A 27,644-nucleotide genomic window follows, 5' to 3' on the forward strand; every position below is an offset into this window, starting at 1 on the left:
TGGGTCGTGGCTGAGTCTTCCAGCATGACAACGACCCGAAACACACAGCCAGGGCAACTAAGGAGTGGCTCTGTAAGAAGCATCTCAAGGTCCTGGAGTGGCCTAGCCAGTCTCCAGACCTGAAACCAATAGAAAATCTTTGGAGGGAGCTGAAAGTCTGTATTGCCCAGCGACAGCCCTGAAACCTGAAGGATCTTGAGGTCTGTATGGAGGAGTGGGCCAAGATCCCTGCTGCAGTGTGTGCACACCTGGTCAAGAACTACAGGAAACGAATAATCTCTGTAATTGTAAACAAAGCTTTCTGTACCAAATATTAAGTTCAGCTATTCTGATGGATCAAATACTTATGTCATGAAATAAAATACTAATTAATTACTTAAAATGTTCTGGATTTTTGTTATAGTTTCGGTTATTCACAGTTGAAGTGAACCTATGATAAATATTAGAGACTTCTACATGCTTTGTAAGTGGGAAAACCTCCAAAATCGTCAGTGTATCAAATACTTGTTCTCCCCACTGTAGGTACGAGTCATAATACTCTGGTTAAATGTAGTTTAAATGTGGGTGTGATTAATACTTGGGTGTGTATACACACAAAGCTAAAAAATGATTGGTGCGGGTTGTACACTGTAGGTTATAAACAGGGAATTACAATACTTTAACGTCCCAAACATTTGTAGTACTGTGCCCAAATATCAAATTCTTGTCTGCCTCATTATCAACAACGCTGTATATAATATTGCCGCTGCCCTAAAAAGTAAATTGCTAATATATCCTGAAGCAGCAGCCTGGTGTACTTTTCCCATTAAAATGCTAGAAGAACAATGCAGCTGTCGGAAGGATTCAACATTAACTTTTAGATAGTTAGATGAAACCCTCAGGTTACCATTGTTGTGTGTTACAGAATTAGATGAACCCTCTGGTCACAAGTGGGGTTTTAAAGAGGTACAAGACAACAGAAAAAATTATATTTGGAAAGGACAGTTGGAAGTCTTGAGTCTTTTAAAATCTTTAATTGTTATTCAGGAGCAACATGATGGTGAAACCACTTTAGTGAAACCCAGGAGTCTATGAAAACCATGTGTTCATAAGTCAACTCAGATGCAGTCTGGGACTTTTCTGATCAACAGAATGTTGTAAAACATCCCATTTCTGGCTGGATGTGTCCTATGCTGTTTATATGTGCATATTCTACAAGTAGAATCACTATCATATGAGATATGAAACTCCAAGTTTGAAAAGTAATAGTTTTAAAGGCATGGGGCCATATTCAGCACAATTTCACAACCAAATGCCAGACAACACAGACAGCATATTTAAGCTGTGATAGGGTACTATAAAAAGAAAAATATTAAATTCTAATAAAAAGGAAGAGAGCTTTAAATATTTTAAATATATTTATATATAAAAATACAAGACAATACAAAAAGTAGCTGAAAGAAAGATAAAGGAAAAAGAATCCTGTCATTGTTTAGGATTAACCATGTTCATCAATAGTTAGAGATTAAATACTTGAACATTGAAAGATTTGTACTACGAGGCCAATCTGATATCCAAATGGGATGTTGGGCATAATGTAAAATGCTCTTATGAAACCAGACTACTGTGTTAAACAACTAGAGAGAGGTGTCTGTCTAGAAGATAATCACAATCTATTTATTGAACTATGGAACTTACGTCAGTCATTCCTATCCATACTGAATTAAAGCATGATGTCTAGCAACAGCTAACTCACTTCGAGAAAGTTTGTTTTACAGGACAGCAGGCAGTAAGTATTCGGTTTACAATAGAAGATGTCTCCTGGCTTTTTTATTAAAATCCTGACAGGAAAACCCCAGTCCTTTAGTCTAGAGACCAAAGAAATCCTTTACATCAGCGTTTCAAATCACAGCCGAGGGAAATGGAGTACTGCTGGTTTACTATTCTACCTGGCAGTTAAGATATATCACCTGATGTCCCAGGGCTAGAATACTCCATGACTGGAGGGCCAAAGTGAAAAGCATCTGTACTCGGTGTCCTGAAGTCTGGAATCCCTGCTTCAGATAGGGTTGTGTGCAACAGTGAACAAAATGTCCTGCAACACAAATAACGTAGAAGTGCCCTTCTGGCAATGAGCCACCCTCATGGTGCTCCGCTACTTCAACACATGAACAAAGTAAAAGGTGCTTATGTGACTGAAGTGCTGTGTAGGTGACCAAAGACACAGGATGAAGGAGGGAGGACCACGGACTATGGAACAGGTTTATACTATCAAGTCTGTTGCTGTTCTTGGTTCTGGTTGGTCCTCAGTGTTCGAATGATGATCATGCTCACATTATGACATGCTGGAGCAGCGTGCTGAGGGAGATCCCATCTGGGTCAGAACCTTGTCCAGCCACTGGAGAGGGCCGTTCAGGTGGAGCTCTATCCAGCATGGAGTACTAGTCACAGTCTGCCGCCTGAAATACCCATCAAAACTGTTATTCCTAGTATAAATCCAAATGTTTCTTCAATCATGCTGGAGGATTGTGACTTCTAATCAGGTAACCCATTGAGATCAGGTAACCCTGGTCTCTCTTTTACAAGGGAAACCAGGCTGAGAAGGCAGCAAAAATCATGACATCACAGAATTAGTAAACATAGGCATAAAGAACGCATTTGTCTGTGCATTTGTCATATTCATCAATCATATTCATCTTTGAATCATATTTTCACATATTTTGACCTCACAACTTGTAAAACAATGGCCCTCATTCATGAAACGTGCGAACGATCAAATATGATCTTAAAATGATCATACGATAATTTAAACCGACAGAGCTGGTAATCATCAATATTATCTCTGTTGTATCCTTACGATCAAACTCACTTCTGGTTGGAAACAGTGTAAACCAACGTAAAAAGACAAGATAATGCTTGATTTGCAATAAGACCATCACTATCACTAAAAACAACCATCATACCAGCCTCCAAAACAACAACCACAATTACAATTATAATAATAGGGTATATAAAATAAGATAACATACAATATTAAATATTGCGGTACGTTTGTGTATCACTATCGTAGGCAATTATTTTATAATTTACTTATTTCACTTTGTTCTGCATTTTCTCATTTCTGTTCATGCGTTTGCTTTGAAATGCTTTTGTGTTTGTGATGTGCTAGACAAATAAACTTGCTTGGCCTTGTTTTTCCTGAGTCACTCAGGCCGTATATACGTACTTGGAGTTCATAAATGGTTGTTATAATTTCAGTAGCTGGCATCTTGATAAGCTAACAGGTCTTAAATTGACTGGTGAGAGGATAAACAAACCAGTGGTTCTGGGTCGAGCAGTTACCCTAATGATGGCAGAGCTCTTTTAAAGGACGTCGGCTCTGGGCTGAGACGCAAAAGCGTTCCGCAACTGCGCTGATTTCGTCATGGAGAATGACGAATGGTTTATTGGCCATTTCAGGCTGTAATTTATGCTGAAACCTGTCAATTCATAGGTTGCTGATTGCCAAACCCGCATAAAATTACAGGTGTTTCATATGTAAATAAGGACATGTGCAGCTCATCCTCGCGTGCACTGTTTTATCTAATTTAGCAATCTGCGATGACATCTATGCTTATTTCGATCAGGTGCAACAGTTTCGTGAATCACACTTAGAGATGATTGGGTTAGGTCTCACCCAGTGTTCAAATCTGAGATATTTTCTGAGAAGGTTTCATGAATGAGGGCCAATGTGTGAATATCCAGAACAGCTGAATCAAAGCATTTCAGTTAGAACACATACCTGTACTCTGCTCCCCAGCCCTTGACGAAACTCATACGGATGGTACACATTCTGGTGAGCTGGTAGACTGCCTCAAAGCCCTGGTTGACTGACTGTGCAAGCAGAGCTGCAAACTCCTGGTTGTTAAAGATCTTCAAATTACAGCCTGAAGGGATAATACAAACCTTTATCACATCAGCTTACATCTGTGATCGACAGTCCCAGTAGTGTAACCAAATCAAGTATCACTGGGTTGGGTGATTGTTCCACCTAGAAAGTTTAACAAGGAATATACTAACTACAAACTGAGCTGCATTACAGTGTTGGCTAAATTACTAATATACACTGATGAGCCAAAACATTATGACCACCCACAGAAAGTGAATATCGTTGATCCTCTCCACACAGCCACATGTCAAGTTCTGGGTAGATGAGATGTAAGCAGACAAGCAGTTCTCTATTCCAACGAGTTGGATGGAAGAGAAAGGGGCGGGGTAAAGACCGGAGCCACTTTAACAAGGGCCAAACCGTTACGGCCAGACGACTGGGTCAGAGCATCTCTGAAACAGCAAGGCTTGTGGAGTGCTCCTGGTCAACAGTGGTGAGTACCTACCAACAGTGATCCAAGGAGGTACAAACCACAAACCGGCAACAGGGTGTTGGGCATTCATGTGGACATCAGTTTGACACGTATCACCTACCTAATCATTGTTACAGACCAGGTACTCCCCTTCAAGGCCATGGTATCCCTGATGGAAGAGGTCTGATTTAACAGGATAATGTGCCCTGCCACACTGCACACATTGTTCAGGAAAGGTTTGAGGAAATAAATGAAGAGCTCAAGGTGTTAACCTGGACTCCCAGTTCTCCAGATCTCAATCCAATTGAGCATCAGTGGGAGGTGCTGGACCAACAAGTCTGATCTACGGTGGATCCCCTTTCAACTTACAGGACTTAAAGGATCTGCTGCTAATGTCTTGGTGCCAGATACCACAGCACACCTTCAGGGGTCTTGTAGAGTCCATGCCTCGGTGGGTCGGCGCCGTTTTGGCGGCACACAGTGGACCAACAACATATTAGGCATGTGGTCATAATGTGTTGGGTCATCAATGTATATGTACAATGGGTTTTTGTTGAGGGTGAAGTTTGGGCAGGTGATCCAGGACAGCTACAATTCTTATGACTAACATGATTAAGCTTTTCATCCAGCATTTCTGTTGTATTAGATTCATTTTGTTGAGAAAACCTACAGGACTGACTGACCAGAAACAGGGCAGGACATCCCTGGGAAACACTGAGGTTAGACACCTACAGGACTGACCAGAAACAGGGCAGGACATCCCTGGGAAACACTGATGTTAGACACCTACAGGACTGACCAGAAACCGGGCAGGACATCCCTGGGAAACACTGAGGTTAGACACCTACAGGACTGACCAGAAACAGGGCAGGACATCCCTGGGAAACACTGATGTTAGACACCTACAGGACTGACCAGAAACAGGGCAGGACATCCCTGGGAAACACTGAGGTTAGACACCTACAGGACTGACCAGAAACAGGGCAGGACATCCCTGGGAAACACTGATGTTAGACACCTACAGGACTGACCAGAAACAGGGCAGGACATCCCTGGGAAACACTGAGGTTAGACACCTACAGGACTGACCAGAAACAGGGCAGGACATCCCTGGGAAACACTGAGGTTAGACACCTACAGGACTGACCAGAAACAGGGCAGGACATCCCTGGGAAACACTGAGGTTAGACACCTACAGGACTGACCAGAAACAGGGCAGGACATCCCTGGGAAACACTGAGGTTAGACACCTACAGGACTGACCAGAAACAGGGCAGGACATCCCTGGGAAACACTGTGGTTAGACACCTACAGGACTGACCAGAAACAGGGCAGGACATCCCTGGGAAACACTGAGGTTAGACACCTACAGGACTGACCAGAAACAGGGCAGGACATCCCTGGGAAACACTGAGGTTAGACACCTACAGGACTGACCAGAAACAGGGCAGGACATCCCTGGGAAACACTGAGGTTAGACACCTACAGGACTGACCAGAAACAGGGCAGGACATCCCTGGGAAACACTGAGGTTAGACACCTACAGGACTGACCAGAAACAGGGCAGGACATCCCTGGGAAACACTGAGGTTAGACACCTACAGGACTGACCAGAAACAGGGCAGGACATCCCTGGGAAACACTGAGGTTAGACACCTACAGGACTGACCAGAAACAGGGCAGGACATCCCTGGGAAACACTGAGGTTAGACACCTACAGGACTGACCAGAAACAGGGCAGGACATCAATGGGAAACACTGATGTTAGACACCTACAGGACTGACCAGAAACAGGGCAGGACATCCCGGGGAAACACTGTGGTTAGACACCTACAGGACTGACCAGAAACAGGGCAGGACATCCCTGGGAAACACTGAGGTTAGACACCTACAGGACTGACCAGAAACAGGGCAGGACATCAATGGGAAACACTGTGGTTAGACACCTACAGGACTGACCTGAAACAGGGCAGGACATCCCTGGGAAACACTGAGGTTAGACACCTACAGGACTGACCAGAAACAGGGCAGGACATCCCTGGGAAACACTGAGGTTAGACACCTACAGGACTGACCAGAAACAGGGCAGGACATCCCTGGGAAACACTGATGTTAGACACCTACAGGACTGACCAGAAACAGGGCAGGACATCCCTGGGAAACACTGAGGTTAGACACCTACAGGACTGACCAGAAACAGGGCAGGACATCCCGGGGAAACACTGTGGTTAGACACCTACAGTGTCTTTGAAAATGTTTCAGAATTCTTCAGATTCTCCACATTTTGTTGTGTTACGACTTAATTTGCAATTGATTACATTCGTTTTTTTTGCCAACAATCTATATAGAATACATGATAAGGAAAAAGCAAAAACACATTTTTAGAAATATGTGCAAATGTTTTGAAAATAAACTAATGTATGTATGTATGTATGCATGTATTCAGCCCCTTTGCCAGGACACTTCGAATGGAGCTCAGATTCTTCCTGTGTCCATTGATTGTCCTTGAGAAGTCTATAAAACTTGAATAATGGACTCAATATTAGGCAAATTCAAATGATTGGACATGATTTATAAAGGCACACAGATGTCTATAAAAGGTCTCAAACTTCACAGTGCGTGTCAGAGCAAAAACCAAGCCATGAAGTCCAAAGACACAGAAACAGAATTGTCCCAAGGCCTGGGGAAGGTTACATAAAATACAGGACTATATATATTCAATCTGGGGGCACAGTGGGCTCAATCATTATGAGATGGAATAAGATCAGATTCTGAGGCCAAAATGCCAGGTACAAGGTCTGGTACAACAAGGTACTGCTCAATTCCTGGCTAATACCATTCCAGTAGTGAAGCATGGTGTTAATAGCATCATGCTATAGGGATTCTTCCCAACAGCAGGGACGGGTTGACAGGTCAGGATTGCCTACTCTTTTTCCAAAAGACATAACACAAGAATGTGGAGAAAGTGAATGGGTCTGAATACTTTCCAGAGTTATTGTATATCCATCCATATTATATATCTATATCTACAGTTGTGCTCAAAAGTTTGCATACCCTTGGAGAACTGATAATATATGTACCATTTGTAAACAGAAGTGATCAGGCAAAACACATGTTTTATTTCCTATGGCAGGGGTGTCAAACCGGTTCCACGGAGGGCCGAGTGTCTGCAGGTCTTTGGGTTTTCCTTTAAATTGGTTCCCAGGTCAGACCTGAACAACCAGGTGGGGGTAGAAATTAACCAATTAGTGAACTAATTAATCAATCAGGTACAAGGTGAGAGCGAAAACCTGCAGACACTTGGCCCTCCGTGGAACCGGTTTGACACCTGTGTCCTATGGGATTCAACTATTATGACCACATTCAACTATGGCACAATCATAAAAAACAAAACATAGCAAGAAAGAAAGAAAAAGTCTGAATACCCTTAGTTCTTAATACTGTGTATTGCCCCCTCTAGCATCAATGACAGCGTGCAGTCTTTTGTAATAGTTTTCTATGAGGCCCCGAATTCTTGCAGGTGGTATAGCTGCCCAATCGTCTTGGCAAAATGCCTCCAGGTCATGCAAAGTCTTGCATGAACCGCACGTTTGAGATCTCCCAAGAGTGGTTCGATGATATTAAGGTCAGGAGACTGATGGCCACTCCAGAACCATCACTTTAATCTACTGTAACCATTGGAGGGTCAACTTGGCCTTGTGCTTAGGGACACTGTTGTGCTGGAAAGTCCAAGACTGTCCCATGTGCAGCTTTTGTGCAGAAGAATGCAAATTGTCTGCCAGTATTTTCTGATAACACGCTGCATTCATCTTGCCATCAATTTTCACAAGTTTCCCCATACCTTTTGAGCTCACACCCCCCCCAAAACATCAGTGAGCCACCACCATGCTTCACAGTAGGGATTGGTGTTCTGTTCACTATAGGCCTTGTTGACCCCTCTCCAAACACCGTGTTTATGGTTGTGAACATAAAGCTCTATTTTGGTCTTGTCACTCCAAATTACAGTGTGCCAGAAGCTTTGAGGCGTGTCAAGGCGTTGTCGGGCATATTGCAACCAGGCTTTTTGTGGCATTAGTGCAGTAAAGGCTTCTTTCTGGAAACTTGACCATGCAGCAAATTTTTGTTCAAGTATCATCGTATTGTGCTCCTTGAAACAACCACAAGGAGCACAACACTTTTTCCAGAGCAGCCTGTATTTCTCCTGAGGTTACCTGTGGGTTTTTCTTTGTATCCCGAACAATTCTTCTGGCAGTTTTGGCTGAAATCTTTCTTGGTCTACCTGCCCTTGGCTTGGTATCAAGAGATCCCCAAAGTTTCCATGTCTTAATAAGTGATCGAACAGTAGTGATTGGCATTTGAAAGGCTTTGATTGAGAGTAAGGTAGAGGCTGTTAGAATTTAGGGTAATTTACCTGGAGGTATCTTGCACACTGTAGCTGGATGCCATCCATATCTCTGGTTACAGTTGGGACTCTGGACAAAGATGGCGCTGTCACTAAGACACTCTGCAAACACCTCTCCTCCAATGTAGTAAAGCCGCACTCCTCTGCCTATGAAGACATACAGTAATGCCCCTGGTTACAGTAATGCCCCTGGTTACAGTAATGCCCCTGGTTACAGTAATGCCCCTTGTTTAATTAAATGTTTTTACATTAGTCTGACAGGTTTTGCATTTGGTCTAGGGTGGTCATAGCGTCTTGGGATAGTCATAGTAAAACATAACGGTTGTAAATGACATTGTTTACTGTCTACAGCTGTTAAGGATTATGCACTATTTCAGCTTCTTTATATTGAACCTATTTAATGTCGTCCAGTTAGTACTTATCATGTCAATCAAATTAATTAGCATTGATTAAATGAGTCACACGGTCAGATACCCAAGTTCCTAATGTTGTATGTTCCTACTGTTGTATGGGTCTGTTCCCACTGTTGTCTGTTCCCACTGTTGTATGTGTATACAACAGAGAACAAGTATTTGATACACTGCCGATTTAGCAGGTTTTCCTACTTACAAAGCATGTAGAAGTCTGTCATTTTTATAATAGGTACTCTTCAACTGTGAGTGACGGAATCTAAAACACAAATCCAGAAAATCACATTGTATGATTTTTAAGTAATTAATTAGCATTTTATTGCATGACATAAGTATTTGATACATCAGAAAAGCAGAACTTAATATTTGGTACAGAAACCTTTGTTTGCAATTACTGAGATCATTCGTTTCCTGTAGTTCTTGACCAGGTTTGCACACACTGCAGCAGGGATTTTGGCCCACTCTTCCATACAGACCTTCTCCAGATCCTTCAGGTTTCGGGGCTGTCGCTGGGCAATACAGACTTTCAGCTCCCTCCAAAGATTTTCTATTGGTTTCAGGTCTGGAGACTGGCTAGGCCACTCCAGGACCTTGAGATGCTTCTTACGGAGCCAATCCTTAGTTGCCCTGGCTGTGTGTTTCGGGTCGTTGTCATGCTGGAAGACCCAGCCACGACCCATCTTCAATGCTCTTACTGTGGGAAAGCGATACATGGCCCCATCTATCCTGCCCTCAATACGGTGCAGTCGTCCTGTCCCCTTTGCAGAAAAGCATCCCCAAAGAATGATGTTTCCACCTCCATGCTTCTCGGTTGGGATGTGTTCTTGGGGTTGTACTCATCCTTCTAATTCCAAACACGCGACTGTGGTCCCAGCTCTCTTCAGATCATTGACCAGGTCCTGCCGTGTAGTTCTGGGCTGATCCCTCAAATTCCTCAGGATCATTGATGCCCCACGAGGTGAGATCTTGCATGGAACCCCAGACCGAGGGAGATTGACCGTCATCTTGAACATTTTCTAATAATTGTGCCCACAGTTGTTGCCTTCTCAACAAGCTGCTTGCTTATTGTACTGTAACCAATCCCAGCCTTGTGCAGGTCTACAATTTTATCCCTGATGTTCTAACACAGCTCTCTGGTCTTGGCCATTGTGGAGTTCAAACAGGTGCAGTTAATAGAGGTAATGAGTGGAGAACAAGAGGGCTTCTTAAAGAAAAACTAACAGGTCTGTGAGAGCCTGAATTCTTACTGGTTGGTAGGTGATCATATACTTATGTCATGCAATTAAATGCTAATTCATTATTTAAAAAATCATACAATGTGATTTTATGGATTTTTGTTTTAGATTCCGTCACTCACAGTTGAAGTGTACCTATGATAAAAATTACAGACCTCTACATGCTTTGTAAGTAGGAAAACCTGCAAAATCGGCAGTGTATCAAATACATGTTCTCCCCACTGTATATATACTGTTTGAAAAGACCAATGAATAATCATAACTTCAATAGTCGCCCCCCCACAAAAATGAATATATTCAACATTTCATGCTTATCTTGTAGACATGGGGTTAGGGGTCAGTTACCGTACCTATATGTCTCCTGGTCATCTCCACTGTGGCGTTGCGGTTGACATTAGAGAGGAGTCCCAGACAGAAGCGCTCTGCATTGGACGGGTCGGTGAAACCATCCACTGTGAGGGACGGCTGGGATGCATGGAAGGTTTCTCCCACCCTCTGGTTCAGCTCATAATAAGCAATAGAACACCAGAATGCTGGCTCAGAATACGTCACTGGCTGCAGGTCTGGAACAAGCAACAGATGACACAGCTTCAGCCGTCTGAGCAACAGATGACACAGCTTCAGCCGTCTGAGCAACAGATGACACAGCTTCAGCCGTCTGAGCAACAGATGACACAGCTTCAGCCGTCTGAGCAACAGATGACACAGCTTCAGCCGTCTGAGCAACAGATGACACAGCTTCAGCCGTCTGAGCAACAGATGACACAGCTTCAGCCGTCTGAGCAACAGATGACACAGCTTCAGCCGTCTGAGCAACAGATGACACAGCTTCAGCCGTCTGAGCAACAGATGACACAGCTTCAGCCGTCTGAGCAACAGATGACACACCTCAGCCTTCTGAGTAACACATTGTCGAAGCAGAAACATGGCAGGTCTTACCCAGTCCGTGAGTGACAGGAGATAGTGTGCTGCTAGGAGACAGCTCAGCCGGAGAACCTAAAAAATACATGTATTTTAACAAGAAATATTAAACAAGAACTTTTATTACATTTTATGATGTAATTTTATGGATTTTAAGACCATTTCTAGTTGTTAACTATTGGGTTTTGTTCTGTGCTGCTCCGTCAGTACACTGTATATACAGTATATGCTGCCTTGTTTTTCAAGAGACAGCTTTTGGTATTGACTCAGCAGCTATGTCTGTTCAATCTACAGGGACAGCTTGTGGTATTGACTCAGCAGATCACTATAACATTTGTACCTGAATCCATACTTTGACTGATCTGTTGGTCGCTAGTCTCTCCATCCTCACTGATGTATCCAGGGGGTGGTGTCTCTGTAACAGACAGCAGCAGTTGCACCATAATACATATCCCAACATGCATTTTGCTATTGGCGTTGTTAGAAGTTAAATGGAAATGTGTTCAGTCTGACCTGGTGTGTACAGTAGAGTACCATTCAAAAGTTAGATCTAAACTTTTTTGTTTGTACCATTTTCAACATTGCAGAATAACAGTGAAGACCTAACTATGAAATAATCATGTAGTAACCAAAATCTAAATACATTAATCTAAATACATTCACATTTGATTCTTCAAGGTAGCCACCCTTTGCCTTGATGACAGCTTTGCACACTCTTGGCATTCTCTCAACCAGCTTCATGAGGTTGTCACTTGAAATGCTTTTTCAATGGTCTTGAAGGAGTTCACACTAATGCTGAAAAATTGTTGGCTGCTTTTCCTTCCCTCTGCGGTCCAACTCATCCCAAACCATCTTAATGGGGTTGAAGTCTGGTGACGGTGGAAGTCGGGTCACCTGATACACCTCCTCCATGCTTCACGGCGGAACCAGACATGCAAAGATTATCCATCCACTATGAGTCGCATAAGGACACCATAGTTGGAATCAAAAAATCTCAAATTTGGACTCAGAGTTCATGTTTCTTGGTCCAAGCAAGTATCATCTTATTTGGGTGCAATTCAACCATAAGGGAGTCTCCCCTGAACAGTTGATGTGTCAGTAACAGAACTTCTGAAGCTGGTAACTCTAATGAACTTGTCCTCTGCAGAAGAGGTAACTCTGGGTCTTCCTTTCCTGTGGCGGTCCACACGAGAGACAGTTTCATCATAGCGACTGAACTTGAAGAAACATTAAGTTCTTGAAATTTTCTCGACCAACTGACCATCATGTCTTTGCTTATTTGAGCTGTTCTTGCCATAATATGTACTACTACAGTAAAGACATAATGATGGTTCTCTCTATACCATCCTACCTGTTCAAAACAACTGGCTGCAAAAACATTGAGGAAATAAATTCCTAATTTTACCTTTAACAAGGCACATCTGTTAACTGTCATCAAGACAAAGGGTGGCTCCTTTAAAGATTCCAGAATATGAAATGCATTTTGATCTGTTTATTACCACTTTTCTGGTAGCTAAATGACTCCATGTCAGTTATTACATATTTTTGATGTCTACACAATTTTTCTACAATGTGGAAAATGGTAAAAATAAAAGAAATACCCATGAATGAGTGTGTCCAAACTTTTGACCAGTATTGTATATTGAAATAGAGTTGGTCAATAAGCCACTGTTTAATTCGAACCACTATGCACATTTAAAGAGTTCAACAACAAGGTAATATTTTTGTTTCAATTCAATCTGACCTGGTATATAGTTGTTTGGGGGTTCGATCCCGGCAGGGAAGTTGGTGTTTTCAGGGATGGAATGTGTAAAGTCATCTAGCGGAGGGAGTTCAGTCAGGATCTCTGTGTGTCGTGGCACAAGGACTGGTGGAAGAACTAGCAAAACATTTTAAAATGGTCATTCAGAATCACATAAAAAAAAACATCTATTTTATCAATATAAAAAAATATCTGCTATGACTGACAGTGTAGGTGCCAGCATAGTTTTAGGCTACAGGTATATCGAATATGAGTTTGAAATATGAGGTAGTGGAAATGATCCTAAATGTGAACATAAAAATGGGATTAAGAATTTTCATACACACAGAAAAATTTAGATTTAAAAGTGGGAAGCTGGAGGAGTCTACATGTCTGGTTCATCTATTCCACCACTGGCCATTGTAGAATTCCCCACCCCCCAGGACTCCCTGTCCATCCTTGAGATCACAAAATAACAGATGCAATTCTAATTTTGATGACAAGGCTCGTTAAAGTTTGTATAAACAGAATGGTCTTATGGTTTTTATTTCAGCGCAAACTGATGTATTCAAATTGCATTCAACACTCCACAATAAGCTATTTATTTAGATTTTTTTTTAACTGCATTCATTCAAGTTCACGGTAAAGAGTGCCATACCGTATGGTTACAAATGTGTCCTTTTACAGCCCAACTTTACATACAAATTATCACACTCACGGTTTACACACATTTGTGTGAATACGCTTGATATATCAGCCCTCCAGGATGATTACTGTGTAGGTGTCAGATATAGTCAACTCATGATGTATTGGCAACTAGGATGTAACAGTACAAGTATTCAAACCTGTATGGGTGGAGGCCTTATGGTTCTAAGGTGTACCCGAAATAATACATTTTAAAACACTTTAAAATCAATAGCTATGATTTAGCTGAGAAAAAACACATTACGCAATTTTGTTCAAACATGATTGAAACTATAATACTTGTTTGAGCTTTTCCAACTTCAGTTTTGTTCTGGAACTCAGTAAGGAACAGCTGGTTCTACATGGCTAACAGTGGTAGGCTGTTGATAAAACAACAGTTTAATTAAAATCTCAAGCATTCCAGAAAAGTCCAACAGAGATTTAAAGAGTTGTTGATAAAACAATTGCTGTAGGTCACCATTTCTTGATGAAAGTCGCCTACACAGCTGCTAACACCCCAAACATGTTGACACTTGTCATGTATAGTTCACCAACAATTTGTTTATTTTGAACAACTTTTAGTTACTGTTACCACAGTAATTAGTGTTTTTGTAGTGACTCATTCAACTGAATTCTTCCTTCGATCAACTATAAGCAGATTTTTTTACTGAACAATTTGAAAAGATCTGACTCCAACACTTCAGCTTCCCATCACTAGTTGATACATCTATGCCAATATCTCCTCAGTATCAATATCCCCAGATATTCTTCAGCAAACAGACTGCTACCCGTTTGTGCCATTAGTTGTTTACATCCACTTAATCTCATGAGTGGACTTCATGAGTTGTCTGTATACCTAGGGTATCTACTCTAGTAGATTTGTAAAGGTCAAATAAACCTGGAGTCTCTACTCTCTGGTAGGTTAGTAGTTAGAGATCAAACATACCTGGGGTCTCTACTCTCTGGTAGTGGTAGGGGTTGACGCAGACCTCATCCTTCTTTAGATTGAAGGCATATTGACAGGTTTCCATGGCCCTCAGCTCATGGTGGCTGTGCAGGTCGGGCCAACGCCACAAACGACAGTAGATCACATGGGGGAGGCCTTTCCTGTGAGACACCTGTAGACGACCATCCAAAGATCTGGAAAGGGAGAGGAGATGGAAGTTGGAAAGAGAGGAGTGGCAGAGGGGGGAGGGAAAGGGAATGTTCCAGTAGAAAGAGGGGGATGAAGACAAACAGAGAAGGAAGAACAAGCATCTAAACACTCCAATGTGTTGACAGGTTGAAAATACTAAATGGTAACAACAGAAAAACAAATGAATTTTTAACCAGTTGTTCAACGACTAGGTATACTCTAGGTAAACGACTGTTTGACTACAACCCTGTTTCCAAAAAAGTTGTGACACTGCGTAAAATGTGAAGAAAAACTAATCATTTAAACCCTATGCTTAATAGAAAATAGTACAAAGACAAAATATCAAATGTTGAAACTGAGACATTTGTTTGTTGAAAAATAAATGTCCACTTTGAATTTGATGCCAGCAACACACAGCTTGTCACAGCTTTTCAAAAAAGCTGTGACCGGGGCAACAAGAGAGAGGAAAAGTTGTGTAATGCTTAAAAACTAAACCTTGTGGAACATCAACTAATAAGGTAAATTGACAACAGGTCATTTACATGATTGGGTTTTAAAAGATCATTTCAGAGAGGAGGGGCCTGTCACAGTGAAGGATGGAGAGGGGCTCACCTTGTGAAAGACTGAGTGGGCAAATATTGCAACAATATAAGAATAACGTTTTTCAACGTAAAATTGCAAAGTTTGGGGATCTCATCATCTACGGAACATAATATCATTAAAAGATTCAGAGAATCCAGAGAACTCTCCGTACGCAGGGGACAACACCAAAAAACAATACTGGATGGCTGTGATCTAACCCTAATCAATACTGAATGGCTGTGATCTAACCCTATCAATACTGATAGCTTCAGAGCTTTTGTAGCTTCCTCATGGAATCTACTAGAGAATTTCTGTTATTATTTTGTTTTTATTTTATTATTATATGTAAAGCACATTGAATTGCCTATTTCATGTTTAGATTATTTTTCTTAATAAAGTACAACTGAATTGTGTATTAATTGTGCTATATAAACGTGCTTTCTTGCTTGTTACTTAAACCGCCATCACGTTCTCTGGGACTGAACTAATTTAAGACAGACTGAGGCCAAGTAGAAAACTGTCCTATGGTCTGAAATCTAAATTTTAAATTATTTTTGGGAATCATGGACGCCGCATCCTCTGGCTTAAAGAGGAGAGGGACCATCCAGCTTCTTATCAGCGCACAGTTCAAAAGCCAGCATCCATGATGGTATGGGGGTGCATTAGTGGACATGGCATGGGTGACATGCACATTTGTGAAGGCACCATTAATGATGAACAATATATACAGGTTTTGGAGCAACATATACTGACATCCAGATAACGTTCTTTTCAGGGAATGCCTGGCTTATATCAGCAGGATAATGCCAAGCCACATTCCGCATGTATTACAACAGCATGGCTCCGTAGTAAAAGAGTCTGGGTACTAAACTGCAGTCTAGACCGGTCACCCATTGAAAACATATGGTGCATTATAAAATGACAATTACAACAAAGGAGACCCCGAACTGTTGAGCAGCTGAAAACCAGTATCAAACAAGAATGGGAAAACATTTCACTTTCAAAACTACAACAATTGGTCTCTTCAGTTCACAAACGCTTAGAGTTTTGTTAAAAGAGGTGCTGCAACACAGTGGTAAACATGTCCCAACTTATTTGACATGTGTTGCTGGCATCAAATGCAAAATTAGCATGTATTTTTCCAAAAACAATAACATTTCTCAGTTTCAACATTTGATACATTGTCTTTGTACTATTTTCAATTAAATATAAGGATAAATGATTTGCACATCATTGCATTCTGGTTTTATTAGCATTTTACACTTTTTAGCATTTTAGAAATGGGGTTGTATACACTAACCTAAAGGATTATTAGGAACACCTGTTCAATTTCTCATTAATGCAATTATCTAATCAACCAATCACATGGCAGTTGCTTCAATGCATTTAGGGGTGTGGTCCTGGTCAAGACAATCTCCTGAACTCCAAACTGAATGTCAGAATGGGAAAGAAAGGTGACTTAAGCAATTTTGAGCATGGCACAGTTGTTGGTGCCAGACGGGCCGGTCTGAGTATTTCACAATATGCTCAGTTACTAGGATTTTCACGCACAACCATTTCTAGGGTTTACAAAGAATGGTGTGAAAAGGGAAAAACATCCAGTATGCGGCAGTCCTATGGGCGAAAATGCCTTGTTGATGCTAGAGGTCAGAGGAGAATGGGCCGACTGATTCAAGCTGATAGAAGAGCAACTTTGACTGAAATAACCACTTGTTACAACCGAGGTATGCAGCAAAGCATTTGTGAAGCCACAACACGCACAACCTTGAGGCGGATGGGCTACAACAGCAGAAGACCCCACCGGGTACCACTCATCTCCACTACAAATAGGAAAAGAGGCTACAATTTGCACGAGCTCACCAAAATTGGACAGTTGAAGACTGGAAGAATGTTGCCTGGTCTGATGAGTCTCGATTTCTGTTGAGACATTCAGATGGTAGAGTCAGAATTTGGCGTAAACAAAATGAGAACATGGATCCATCATGCCTTGTTACCACTGTGCAGGCTGCTGGTGGTGGTGTAATGGTGTGGGGGATGTTCTCTTGGCACACTTTAGGCCCCTTAATGCCAATTGGGAATCGTTTAAATGCCACGGACTACCTGAGCATTGTTTCTGACCATGTCCATCCCTTTATGACAACCATGTACCCATCCTCTGATGGCTCCTTCCAGCCAGATAATGCACCATGTCACAAAGCTTGAATCATTTTAAATTGTTTTCTTGAACATGACAATGAGTTCACTGTACTGAAATGGCCCCCACAGTCACCAGATCTCAACCCAATAGAGCATATTTGGGATGTGGTGGAACGGGAGCTTCATGCCCTGCACCTTGTTGAATCAATGCCACGTAGAATTAAGGCAGTTCTGAAGGCGAAATGGGGTCAAACACAGTATTAGTATGGTGTTCCTAATAATCCTTTAGGTGAGTGTATAAGAAAGTCTAAATAATGGGGAAAAATATTTTAAGCATGTCAAGGAAGTATTTAGTGAAGAACATGGTCAGGCCTTATGTTGTTATTACATAATCACCTGGTCTGGTCTGAGAAGCTGTACTGGCCTGATGTGTCCCACTGTTCTATCCTATGGCCGGGACTCAGGCCCCAGATTTCAGAGCAATTGCTGTGCACATAAAACAAAACATACACACACACACACAAAGACAAATATGATAAACAAGGGTAATGACACATTCACAAACACCAATAAATTGATATGAGATTGAGACAGTCTCTTATTGGAGGGCGGCAGTAATCAGTCATAGATCAGAAGAACTTCAGGACACACCCTTCAAATAAGAGACACTGACAGACACCAGAAACATGTGAAATGACAAATCATATGTTGATAATGTATCTAGCATTATTCTGTGCTTTCATTATAGAATCCTGCATGTTGCGAAGCAATATGGACAAACTGTCAACTAATTGATGAAATGTAGCTTAGAGTACAGTTAATTGAATCAAAAAGGGAAAAGAAATCCAGTTTTATCCAGATAGAAAACATTCAAATATAAAACATTCACATATATTTTTTCTGCTGCAGAATATTTTTTGTTCAAAATGTAAGGTACAACATCGAAAATAGTATCATTCCGAAAACCGTAATATTCACAGAAATATTTGATATGTCTTATGTTTTACTCCAATATGTCTGACAATATCCTGACCAGCTAACTCTAAACCAGCTAAATGGAGTAGTGGAAATCAATAACTGACCACCACAGTTGTGTGTGGGTGCTACTATACTCCAAAAGCCCAGGGAAACGGCAAATCATGACTACGGAGGACATCTTGCCGGTCTTATATAAATTGCTTTACACGTTTTCCATTTCAAAGGACATGTACCAAGCTAATGCTAACTAACAGAGTACGGAATCAAGCAAGTATACTAAAAATAATTGATAGCGTGAGTAAACAACATCTATAAAACTGCATGAATAAACAAACAATATACTGACTCTGGGGAAGAAAGGAGCGAAACATTACAACCGGGACATCAGTATGGGTGCGGAAGTCACATTACACTTCCACATGAAGGACTGCATGTATATTCGCTTCTATGGAAGGAGACATTGAGTTGTCGGCTGGACATCAAAGTTTTGACAAATGAGCACAATAACACATGATGACATGATGGCTGGCCAGAAACCACCACATAAACGTGATTAAGCCCATAGCAATGTTATCTATTTAACTGTAGCAAGCCGCCTTAGTGTTGTTCTTCACCAGATCAACATGATTCATCAGAAACATGGAAACTATAGGAAAGTTACAATAAACACAGCTGGCAAATCCTCATGCATTTACACAGACCGATGAACAGCACGGAACAGGATGCAATGATCAGCATCCTGCAGAATCTCTGAAACTGGACCAAATCCTTGAACCTTAAGCCCTGCCTTCTGTCACCTCTGGAGTCTTGCCCCCCCACCCCAGCTCCCTCCAATCAAAACCCTAATGGTGAAACAGCTGCCTTTTTGGGATTGGCCAAAATGGTTGGAACTCTAGTTGCTCTATTTTCGAGTACATACAATTGCAGAAACTGTAGATGAAAAACCAATTACCTTTCTGTATAGGCCTACATAAAAAGGCCAAAGCAAACTTTAAAATTGATGATTTCCCAGCCATTCTCACAACAACACAAAGGAAGTCACTTCATTTACAGTGGCTTTTCAGATGTCACTTTCTTCACATTTTGTTGTATTACAGACTTAATTAATAATTGATTACATGCATTTCTTGCCATGCATCACCCCATAATGACAAAGCAAAAACATGTTTAAACACATTCATGATGTTCAATGGAGTTTAAATCTAAGCTTGAGCTAGGCCACTGAGGTACATTCCCAGAATTGCCCCAAAGCCATACCAGCACAGCCTTGCCTGTGCGCATTTGGTTGTTGTCATGCTAAAAGTTTCAAGACTAATCTTCTTCCAACTCAGTGCCCCTGTGTGCTCTGGATCAGGTTCTCTTCATGGACCCTGTATTTTTGCTTTGTTCACCCTGACTAGTCACCCAGTCCCTGCTGCTCTGAAGCATCCCCATAACATCATGCGTCAACCAACATGCTTCACTGTAGTGATCGTATTAGCTAGATTATCAGTGGTCTTTTATTTTGCCAGATGTAGCGCTTTGCATTTAGCAGGATTCAACATAAGCAATGGCCCGGGACCAGAAAAAAAGTATGTCAGGTGGAAGCTGCCTCAGCCTGTCAGACAACAGAGTGACACGAAGTGTGTGAAACAAATTTTAGCAAACATTTCAAATTTTCACTTCAGCAATTAACGTTAGTACATTTTTTTATAAAAAGACAAAAAAAAATAAAAAAAAGAGTATGAAGCTAATGTAAAGAAGAGGGGTTTCCTAATGTCATGGAAAACACAGTACACCTGGGTGGAGAAAGGCGATGATGGAGATGGCATCTACTGCTTAGTATGCTGGCAATTCCCTGCAAAGGCCGACCGAGGGAGGTCATTTTTCAAGGGGACACAGAACTATAGAAAACAGGCTATAGATGCACACGAAAAGAGCCGCCAACATTTGCAATGTGTGCTGGCAAAGCAGTTTGCAGACAACCCATCAGCTGGGCCACTTCATGACTGGACAATGGGCAAACAACGACACAATCGAGCGGATGGTGAAGTTAATCAACACCGCTTACCACATTGTAAACAGTGAGCTCCCCTTCACCGCTTACGAGAGAATGGTCGCACTTCTGAAGAAGAATGGAGAAGACGTTGGTTCACACTGATGTAGCATGTCGAAGGTAAGTTACTCAGTTAGCTAGCTATTATGTTACTGTAACTTTGCTCAGAAAGGATGGTAGACACAAAAAGTTTCTGTTTGAGTTTCTTGAGTGAGATTGAGTCAACACCGATTACCACATTGTGAACAGTAAGCTCCCCTTCCAAGCCACATAAGCTATGTTCTAGCCAAGCTATGGTATTTTCATAACCAACTGCCGAGAGTGCAGCACATCAGGTAACATTACACTAGTTGCTAGCTAGCTAATTTACTAGACTGTTTAAAGTTGTGCCTGTTGCGAAATAAAGGAACACTGAAGTATGAGTGAATAAGTTAAATACCCCCAATATTGTAGTTGTCCTAACTTGTCATTTGTTTGTTTTCAGGTTTGTTGATGTTATATTTAATGAGATGAGGGCTATTTGTTCTGTCAGACTCATCTACTCACATGAGTGGCAGACACCTGGAAGGGTTCTTGTCAGGATCTTGAGCGGTGGACGTCCCAAGAACATCTTTATTGGTGTAGAAGGGCTCCAGCACGCCACACGGCCTGGCCATTATGCTGCGATGAGCGCTGGTAAGCCTGGCTATTGAATCTGTTTGTGTTGCCGTGTTTTCACTCGTTAAGTACAACAATAAACAAGTCTTTCTCTGTCTACAGCATTGGATAAGGCTGGCATATCCCAGTGGAAGGAGAAGGTAGTGGGCTTGGGTACTGATGGAGCTGCTGTGATGGTGGGGAGGCGTGGGGGTGTTGCCACACTCCTTTGTGCCGAAGTTCCCAACTTGATAAATATCCAGAGCCTGAGCCATAGCCTGGAGATGGCTGCCATGGATGACATGAAAGACCAAGAAAGAATGAGAAAGGCAAGTAACAGGGAAGTAGTAAGCCAACCTACAGTCAGTTCTTCATAGTAAACTAGCTTGATGGGAAAACTATGTTCTACATAAACCCATGTTCAACATAAACCCAATTTGTCATGTGCTACTTGAGTTAATTTGTATAATTATCCTAATCCTAAGTAATTCTAATTCAGGTGATGGTTGTACTGAAGGGGCTGTATAAACAAAACCACCACTCTCCAAAAGCATGGAGAGAGCTGAAGGATCTGGCAGGTGTGCTCAATCAAAAGGTCTGGAAGCCAACCAACCTGGGGAGGACAAGGTGGCTCCCGCACATGGAGAGGGCAATCATACTACATGGAGAAGGCAATCATACTGCATGGAGAGGGCAATCATACTTATAATCAATCTCTGTCAACATTAATCCCTATGTGGTTGTTTACATCAAACAGATCCGCAAGTGCTGAAATGATTGGGCGAGCAAAGCAGTGCTTTCAAGTGTTGAAGGACTTTCAACACCTTCTCTTCATTGTGCTGGTCCAAGATGTCATCGAAGTCTTGAGTTGGTAAGTTTCTATAAAATGTATCTGTCTGATCAGTTAATTTTGAATGTAAGTTGCAATGTAGTGTACCTGAGTTGAGTCATGTTTTGATTCTTGTAGTCGGAGTCTCAAGCTGCAAGAGGATGGGCTTACCCTGCCAGAGGCACTGTATGCCTTTGAAACAGCAGTGCTTAGCCTGACAGCCATGGAGACAGAGGCAGGGGAGTGTGTGGAGGGCTTCCTAGCAGAAACCCAGAATGGAACCTATCAAAATGTGGAGCTGTTGAGGTTCAGAGAGAGCAGAGTTTTACAGGTATATATTTAAACAGGAAGGAGATAATTTTTTTTGAGGGGGTAAATTCTCAAACATTATAATTAATTGTATTTTTCCTTCAGTGTGAAGAGGAAGCTCCTGTCCAGTGTGGTTGCAAGACTACATTCCCGGTTCAAGGGGGTTGAGTCTCAACAGGTGCTGCAAGCTGGTGGATCCATCAAGAGCTAGCCAGCTATAGCAGGGACCACCTTGCCAGAGTCTGTGAGCACATTGCCAATGTCCTTGTCTGCATAGGATGTGACTGTGACAAAGCACGGCGTGTGGAGTGGCCAGGTGCTAAGGTGCTGATCAAGTCCTTACCACAGGGCCTACAAAGGAATGCGGGACCTTTTTAAAATGATTCCCCAGATCTACGCCTTGATACAACTCTATCTATCGAGAATTCCTTGAACTTTATGGCTGGGCTTTGCTATGATTTAAGACGTTGTAAGCATAGGTGTGCCTTTGTAAGTTATGCCCAATCAACAGAATTTGACAAAGGACAGCGTTCCTTTAAGCTCAATTTGGAGTGTCATGGCAAAGGGACTTGGTACATGAAACATGTCAGTGGTTTATTCTCTTGATTACAAATTAAGACAATAACCCAAGAATATGTCAAGAAGGGGTCTGAATAATTTCCAGCGTCACTGTTGATGTTGCAATTTATGCATCACAGACATACACCGGTTTCTTCCACCATAGACAACCCCTGACTTGAAGTTAGAAAAGCCGGGTTTCCAAAAAGGCTACTATAGACCTATACCAGGCATTCCAGCAGACTCAAGCAAACCATTCCCACACAGATCCAAGCAAACCATTCCCACACAGATCCAAGCAAACCATTCCCACACAGATCCAAGCAAACCATTCCCACACAGATCCAAGCAAACCATTCCCACACAGATCCAAGCAAACCATTCCCACACAGATCCAAGCAAACCATTCCCACACAGATCCAAGCAAACCATTCCCACACAGATCCAAGCAAACCATTCCCACACAGATCCAAGCAAACCATTCCCACACAGATCCAAGCAGACCATTCCCACACAGATCCAAGCAGACCATTCCCACACAGATCCAAGCAGACCATTCCCACACAGATCCAAGCAGACCATTCCCACACAGATCCAAGCAAACCATTCCCACACAGATCCAAGCAAACCATTCCCACACAGATCCAAGCAAACCATTCCCACACAGATCCAAGCAAACCATTCCCACACAGATCCAAGCAAACCATTCCCACACAGATCCAAGCAAACCATTCCCACACAGATCCAAGCAAACCATTCCCACACAGATCCAAGCAAACCATTCCCACACAGATCCAAGCAAACCATTCCCACACAGATCCAACCAAACCATTCCCACACAGATCCAAGCAAACCATTCCCACACAGATCCAAGCAAACCATTCCCACACAGATCCAAGCAAACCATTCCCACACAGATCCAAGCAAACCATTCCCACACAGATCCAAGCAAACCATTCCCACACAGATCCAAGCAAACCATTCCCACACAGATCCAAGCAAACCATTCCCACACAGATCCAAGCAAACCATTCCCACACAGATCCAACCAAACCATTCCCACACAGATCCAACCAAACCATTCCCACACAGATCCAAGCAAACCATTCCCACACAGATCCAAGCAAACCATTCCCACACAGATCCAAGCAAACCATTCCCACACAGATCCAACCAAACCATTCCCACACAGATCCAACCAAACCATTCCCACACAGATCCAACCAAACCATTCCCACACAGATCCAACCAAACCACTCCCACACAGATCCAACCAAACCACTCCCAGAGAATAGAGCAGGCGATATGGTAAAAACTCAACATAATCCTGATGCCTTTGCTACAATATGGATGACAATATAATAAAAAAAGATTCTGTGGAATGTAAGCTGAAGCCTCAAAATAACACAGGTGTGCAAGGGGTGCCTTCATTGCATTTAAAAGTGAATGCTCTGCTATGGAAACATGAAAATAATCAATAGGTTGATAGGTTCCTATTGTTACAGTATTGCCGTTTTGCTAAAGGAAAGCTGAATGAGAAAAAATTTATAAATCAAACATGAAGTCAGTATATTTCCATCACAGACCAAAGTAAAATAAATTAAACAAATGCACTTTACAGTTTTCTTGCCAGAAGTACCAGTACAGTATCACTTTCACAGCATCAGCCTTCAGTGCTGTCCTGTAACAGGTGACAGGGTTTCCTCCTGCATGTTGTTCTTAGTCCCCACATCGATATCCACTGTACTTAAGACTACATGTCTTTTGGGAGATAAATTATATCACATTGGTTGTCTCTAAAAAGCTTTGACTGTTTATTAAAAATCAGAAGGGGAACGGTTTAGGTCTAACACTATTAGATACTTAAAATATAAACATAGACAATAGAATCAGAATGGAAACAATTAACAGAAACTGCATGGATTTTCTTTTTCTGAGAAATTATTTAGTAAGAAATCTGATTTAATTTAGTAAGAAATCTGATTCCATTTCTTGGAAATAACTTGGTAGTTGGTTTAGTTTGACATACCCATTTGCTCCAAACAAAGCTGAATAACTAATAGCAGATAATTGTACCTGATCCAAACACAACCATCAATGAAAACGGTCTTATAAAGTAGTCCAGTCCTGACCCCATGCCTTTCAGGATTTGTCAGACAATGCCTAACTGTTTTTCTCTGCTTCTGAACGCTTACACCAGTAAGGCATGGGAGCAAAAGTAGCTGTAATCGCAAAAACTCTTCATATTTATCAAATAATCTGCAATCTTAGCCAGCCTGACAGGACCCAAGAGTTTAACAGTGTGAAAAAGATGCCAAATAATTAGGCAGAGTTATCTGCCCTAATTCAGAGAAATAAAATAGATGAAACTTCACATTTTCTGGTGCTTAACTAGCGGCCTGATCTATTCTCTATTAAGACCATCTGGGAACAAGCACTTCTGTTACTGCTTTCATTTCCTTACAAAACCCTTAAGTAGTAATAATGTAGACAGAATGCAGCAGGCCTACCTGGGTATAGTGATACACTTTGTGTTACAGTTCTGAGTAGTAATGGCTTTCTCCAGCTCGTCCAACTGTCCAGTCTTCTTCAGCTTCTTCACCAGACTTTTCACAGCCTTCTCACACCACTTCTCCTCCTGGCCGTTCTGCTCCACTCCCCCACCTCCTGCAGAGCCACAAGCTGACTTCTTCCAGCCCAGCAGGCGCTTCACCACAGGTGGAGTGAAAGGCAGGATGGATGACATGTTGGGGGAATCCCCAACCCAGCAACAAGGATGGGGTAGAGAGGTTGGGGGAGGCTAGCTCCCCCAAACAGAATACAGAACACTAAAAGACAGCAGGTGCCACGTGTCGTTGCCTCAGTCCCGGCCTTCAGGTCCTGTTGATGGGGTAGTTGTAGCCTGAAAGGAGGCCAGAAGGAACCTATTGCAGAGGAACAACATTTTAGTCTGACAGCAAAACACAACAAAAAGGCTACATCAGTGAGGAGGCCATAGATAACCTCGACAGTAGGGATTGTTTAGTCTGTGGCTTGACTAAGACTTTAGACAAAGACTTTGCCACACAAAAGTTCTCTTTATAACATGTGACACAGGTCAAAACATCCTCATTCATGTATCTACTTGTTATTTTGAAAGATGGCCCATGAACTTAAGTCCAAATGCAGCTAAAGATGTTGTCCATACAGATGTAGCAGTGCATTATGATTGACAGACTAAATATGTAATTTGTATTATGGATGCAAAAACATTTAATGCAAAGACACTTTTATAAGTACGATAACAGTACATTAAGTACTATACGTTTCATAACAGTCCTTCCAACCTTAGTCTCTTGTGCGGTGGACCACACCACAGAGTTGCTGTCCAAAACACTGGTAATGCTTAGGTAAATATTCATAATAAAAATAAATGTTAGAAAAATTAAACATGCTGCTTGCATAAGGAGTGGAGTAACAGAGCACCAGAAAACCATATCAAGAGCTCTGCTTTGCCCTGTATTGAGGGTGGCAAGAAAAACGAATTTACTAAGTACCACAAAGCCTGACAGTGACCCAGCTATGGCATGTCTGGATGTTTTGTGGTCCGATGACACCAAGATAAAGCTTTTTGGACAAAACTCAATCCCTACAGTGAAGTATGTTGGTGGCAGAATCATACACAGCTATTGGAATCTAACATCAGTCCATTAAGTTAGCGACTGGAAACTAACAACAATGAATTAAGTCAGCTACTGGAAACTAACAACAGTGAATGGGGTCAGCGATTTCAGGCTATCAACAGTGATGCGGGGGTCAAGGCGTCAGGCAGAGGACTTAATAACAGATTTCAAAACTACTAGGACAACAAAAAAACTATGAAACCAAACTTATGATGTTAGTAACCTCGTCTAAAACAGTAGGCATATGCAGCGTATGTTTTAGACTAGTTTACTAACAACAGGACCTCCGCCCTTCTAAGAATTGAGAAATTGCCTAAACTTGGGACAGATAGTACCAAACAAACCGGCATTCAAAATAGACACGACCCATAGCTTACAAATTTAATAACATTGACAACATTCGAGTTAAAAAAATTAACAAGCAAAATACAACAGCAATATCCTAAAGTTGACCAGTAAGCGTCAGTGAGGAGGAGATTTGTGATAACCTTGTTTGTTTCTAACAGTCACTTGGACATTGCTACAACATAGCCGCCACAAACCGGGACATGTTAAACTGCCGCTAATGACAGCCAACAAAGATCTGAAAGGGAGCAAATTACTAAATCCAAAATACGACTATACCGACCATAACAACACCATAAGACAATAAACTATTGAAAACAAACAAGTAATTTACACACTAATGTGATATGTTGATTTTTCTTTTGTTCCACTGGCTGACAGCTGTGTCCTGAAATGCTAGCAAGCTTGCTACTTTCTGTAACAAATACAGTAAACAGGTTTGGCACATGTTTGCATCTGCAGGTCCTGTATTTAGGTTTACAATACTTACCCTGCATGTAACATCAATATTGCGAAGCAAAGTAATGAAGCGGGTACCTATTAAACCTCTTTTTCAATTATAGGGTATTAGAACAGATTTAAACACTATGTTTTCCGAAGCCGCTAAACGCATCGGCGTCATCAATCAGCGTCTTGTGAGCAAGATTTAAAAAACACTTCCGGGTCACGAAAAATAGGATTTTTTCAAAATAAAAGAGGCCAATGTATTACTTCAAAACTGACATGA

The 27,644-nt window shown here is 41.8% G+C and overlaps 1 protein-coding gene across 7 annotated transcripts; it reads right to left on the minus strand.

Moving 5' to 3' along the window:
• Positions 1–486: 486 nt before the first annotated feature.
• On the minus strand, positions 487–27,547 carry smad2 (SMAD family member 2). Of its 7 annotated transcripts, XM_010899055.4 has the most exons (12): positions 27,408–27,547; positions 25,421–25,834; positions 21,125–21,502; positions 17,962–18,051; positions 14,659–14,852; positions 13,032–13,166; positions 11,628–11,702; positions 11,306–11,362; positions 10,717–10,929; positions 8,731–8,868; positions 3,761–3,905; positions 487–2,438 (listed from the first exon to the last, which is right to left on the minus strand). In XM_010899055.4, the coding sequence occupies exons 2-12, from the start codon at positions 25,654–25,656 to the stop codon at positions 2,315–2,317; spliced, it is 1,785 nt and encodes a 594-aa protein (XP_010897357.2). In that variant the 5' UTR covers positions 25,657–25,834; positions 27,408–27,547; the 3' UTR covers positions 487–2,314. The 7 variants fall into 7 exon arrangements, with proteins under 7 accessions (XP_010897357.2, XP_010897361.2, XP_010897358.1 ...); XM_010899059.4 differs by lacking the exon at positions 21,125–21,502; XM_010899056.5 differs by lacking the exons at positions 25,421–25,834; positions 27,408–27,547 and adding an exon at positions 22,152–22,322.
• Between the last annotated feature and the right edge of the window lie 97 nt (positions 27,548–27,644).

The sequence above is a fragment of the Esox lucius genome, chromosome 23 (assembly GCF_011004845.1).
Source record: "Esox lucius isolate fEsoLuc1 chromosome 23, fEsoLuc1.pri, whole genome shotgun sequence".
Classification (NCBI taxonomy): domain Eukaryota; kingdom Metazoa; phylum Chordata; class Actinopteri; order Esociformes; family Esocidae; genus Esox; species Esox lucius.

Excerpts from the sequence above, each read along its gene's own strand:
- smad2 (XM_010899055.4), bottom strand. The coding sequence starts at position 25,656 with ATGTCATCCATCCTGCCTTTCACTCCACCTGTGGTGAAGCGCCTGCTG. Across the intron at positions 11,703-13,031 it reads CCCAAACAACTATATACCAG|AGACACCACCCCCTGGATAC; the intron begins GTCAGATTGAAT and ends TGTCTGTTACAG. Across the intron at positions 8,869-10,716 it reads GATGACCAGGAGACATATAG|GCAGAGGAGTGCGGCTTTAC; the intron begins GTACGGTAACTG and ends ATGTCTTCATAG.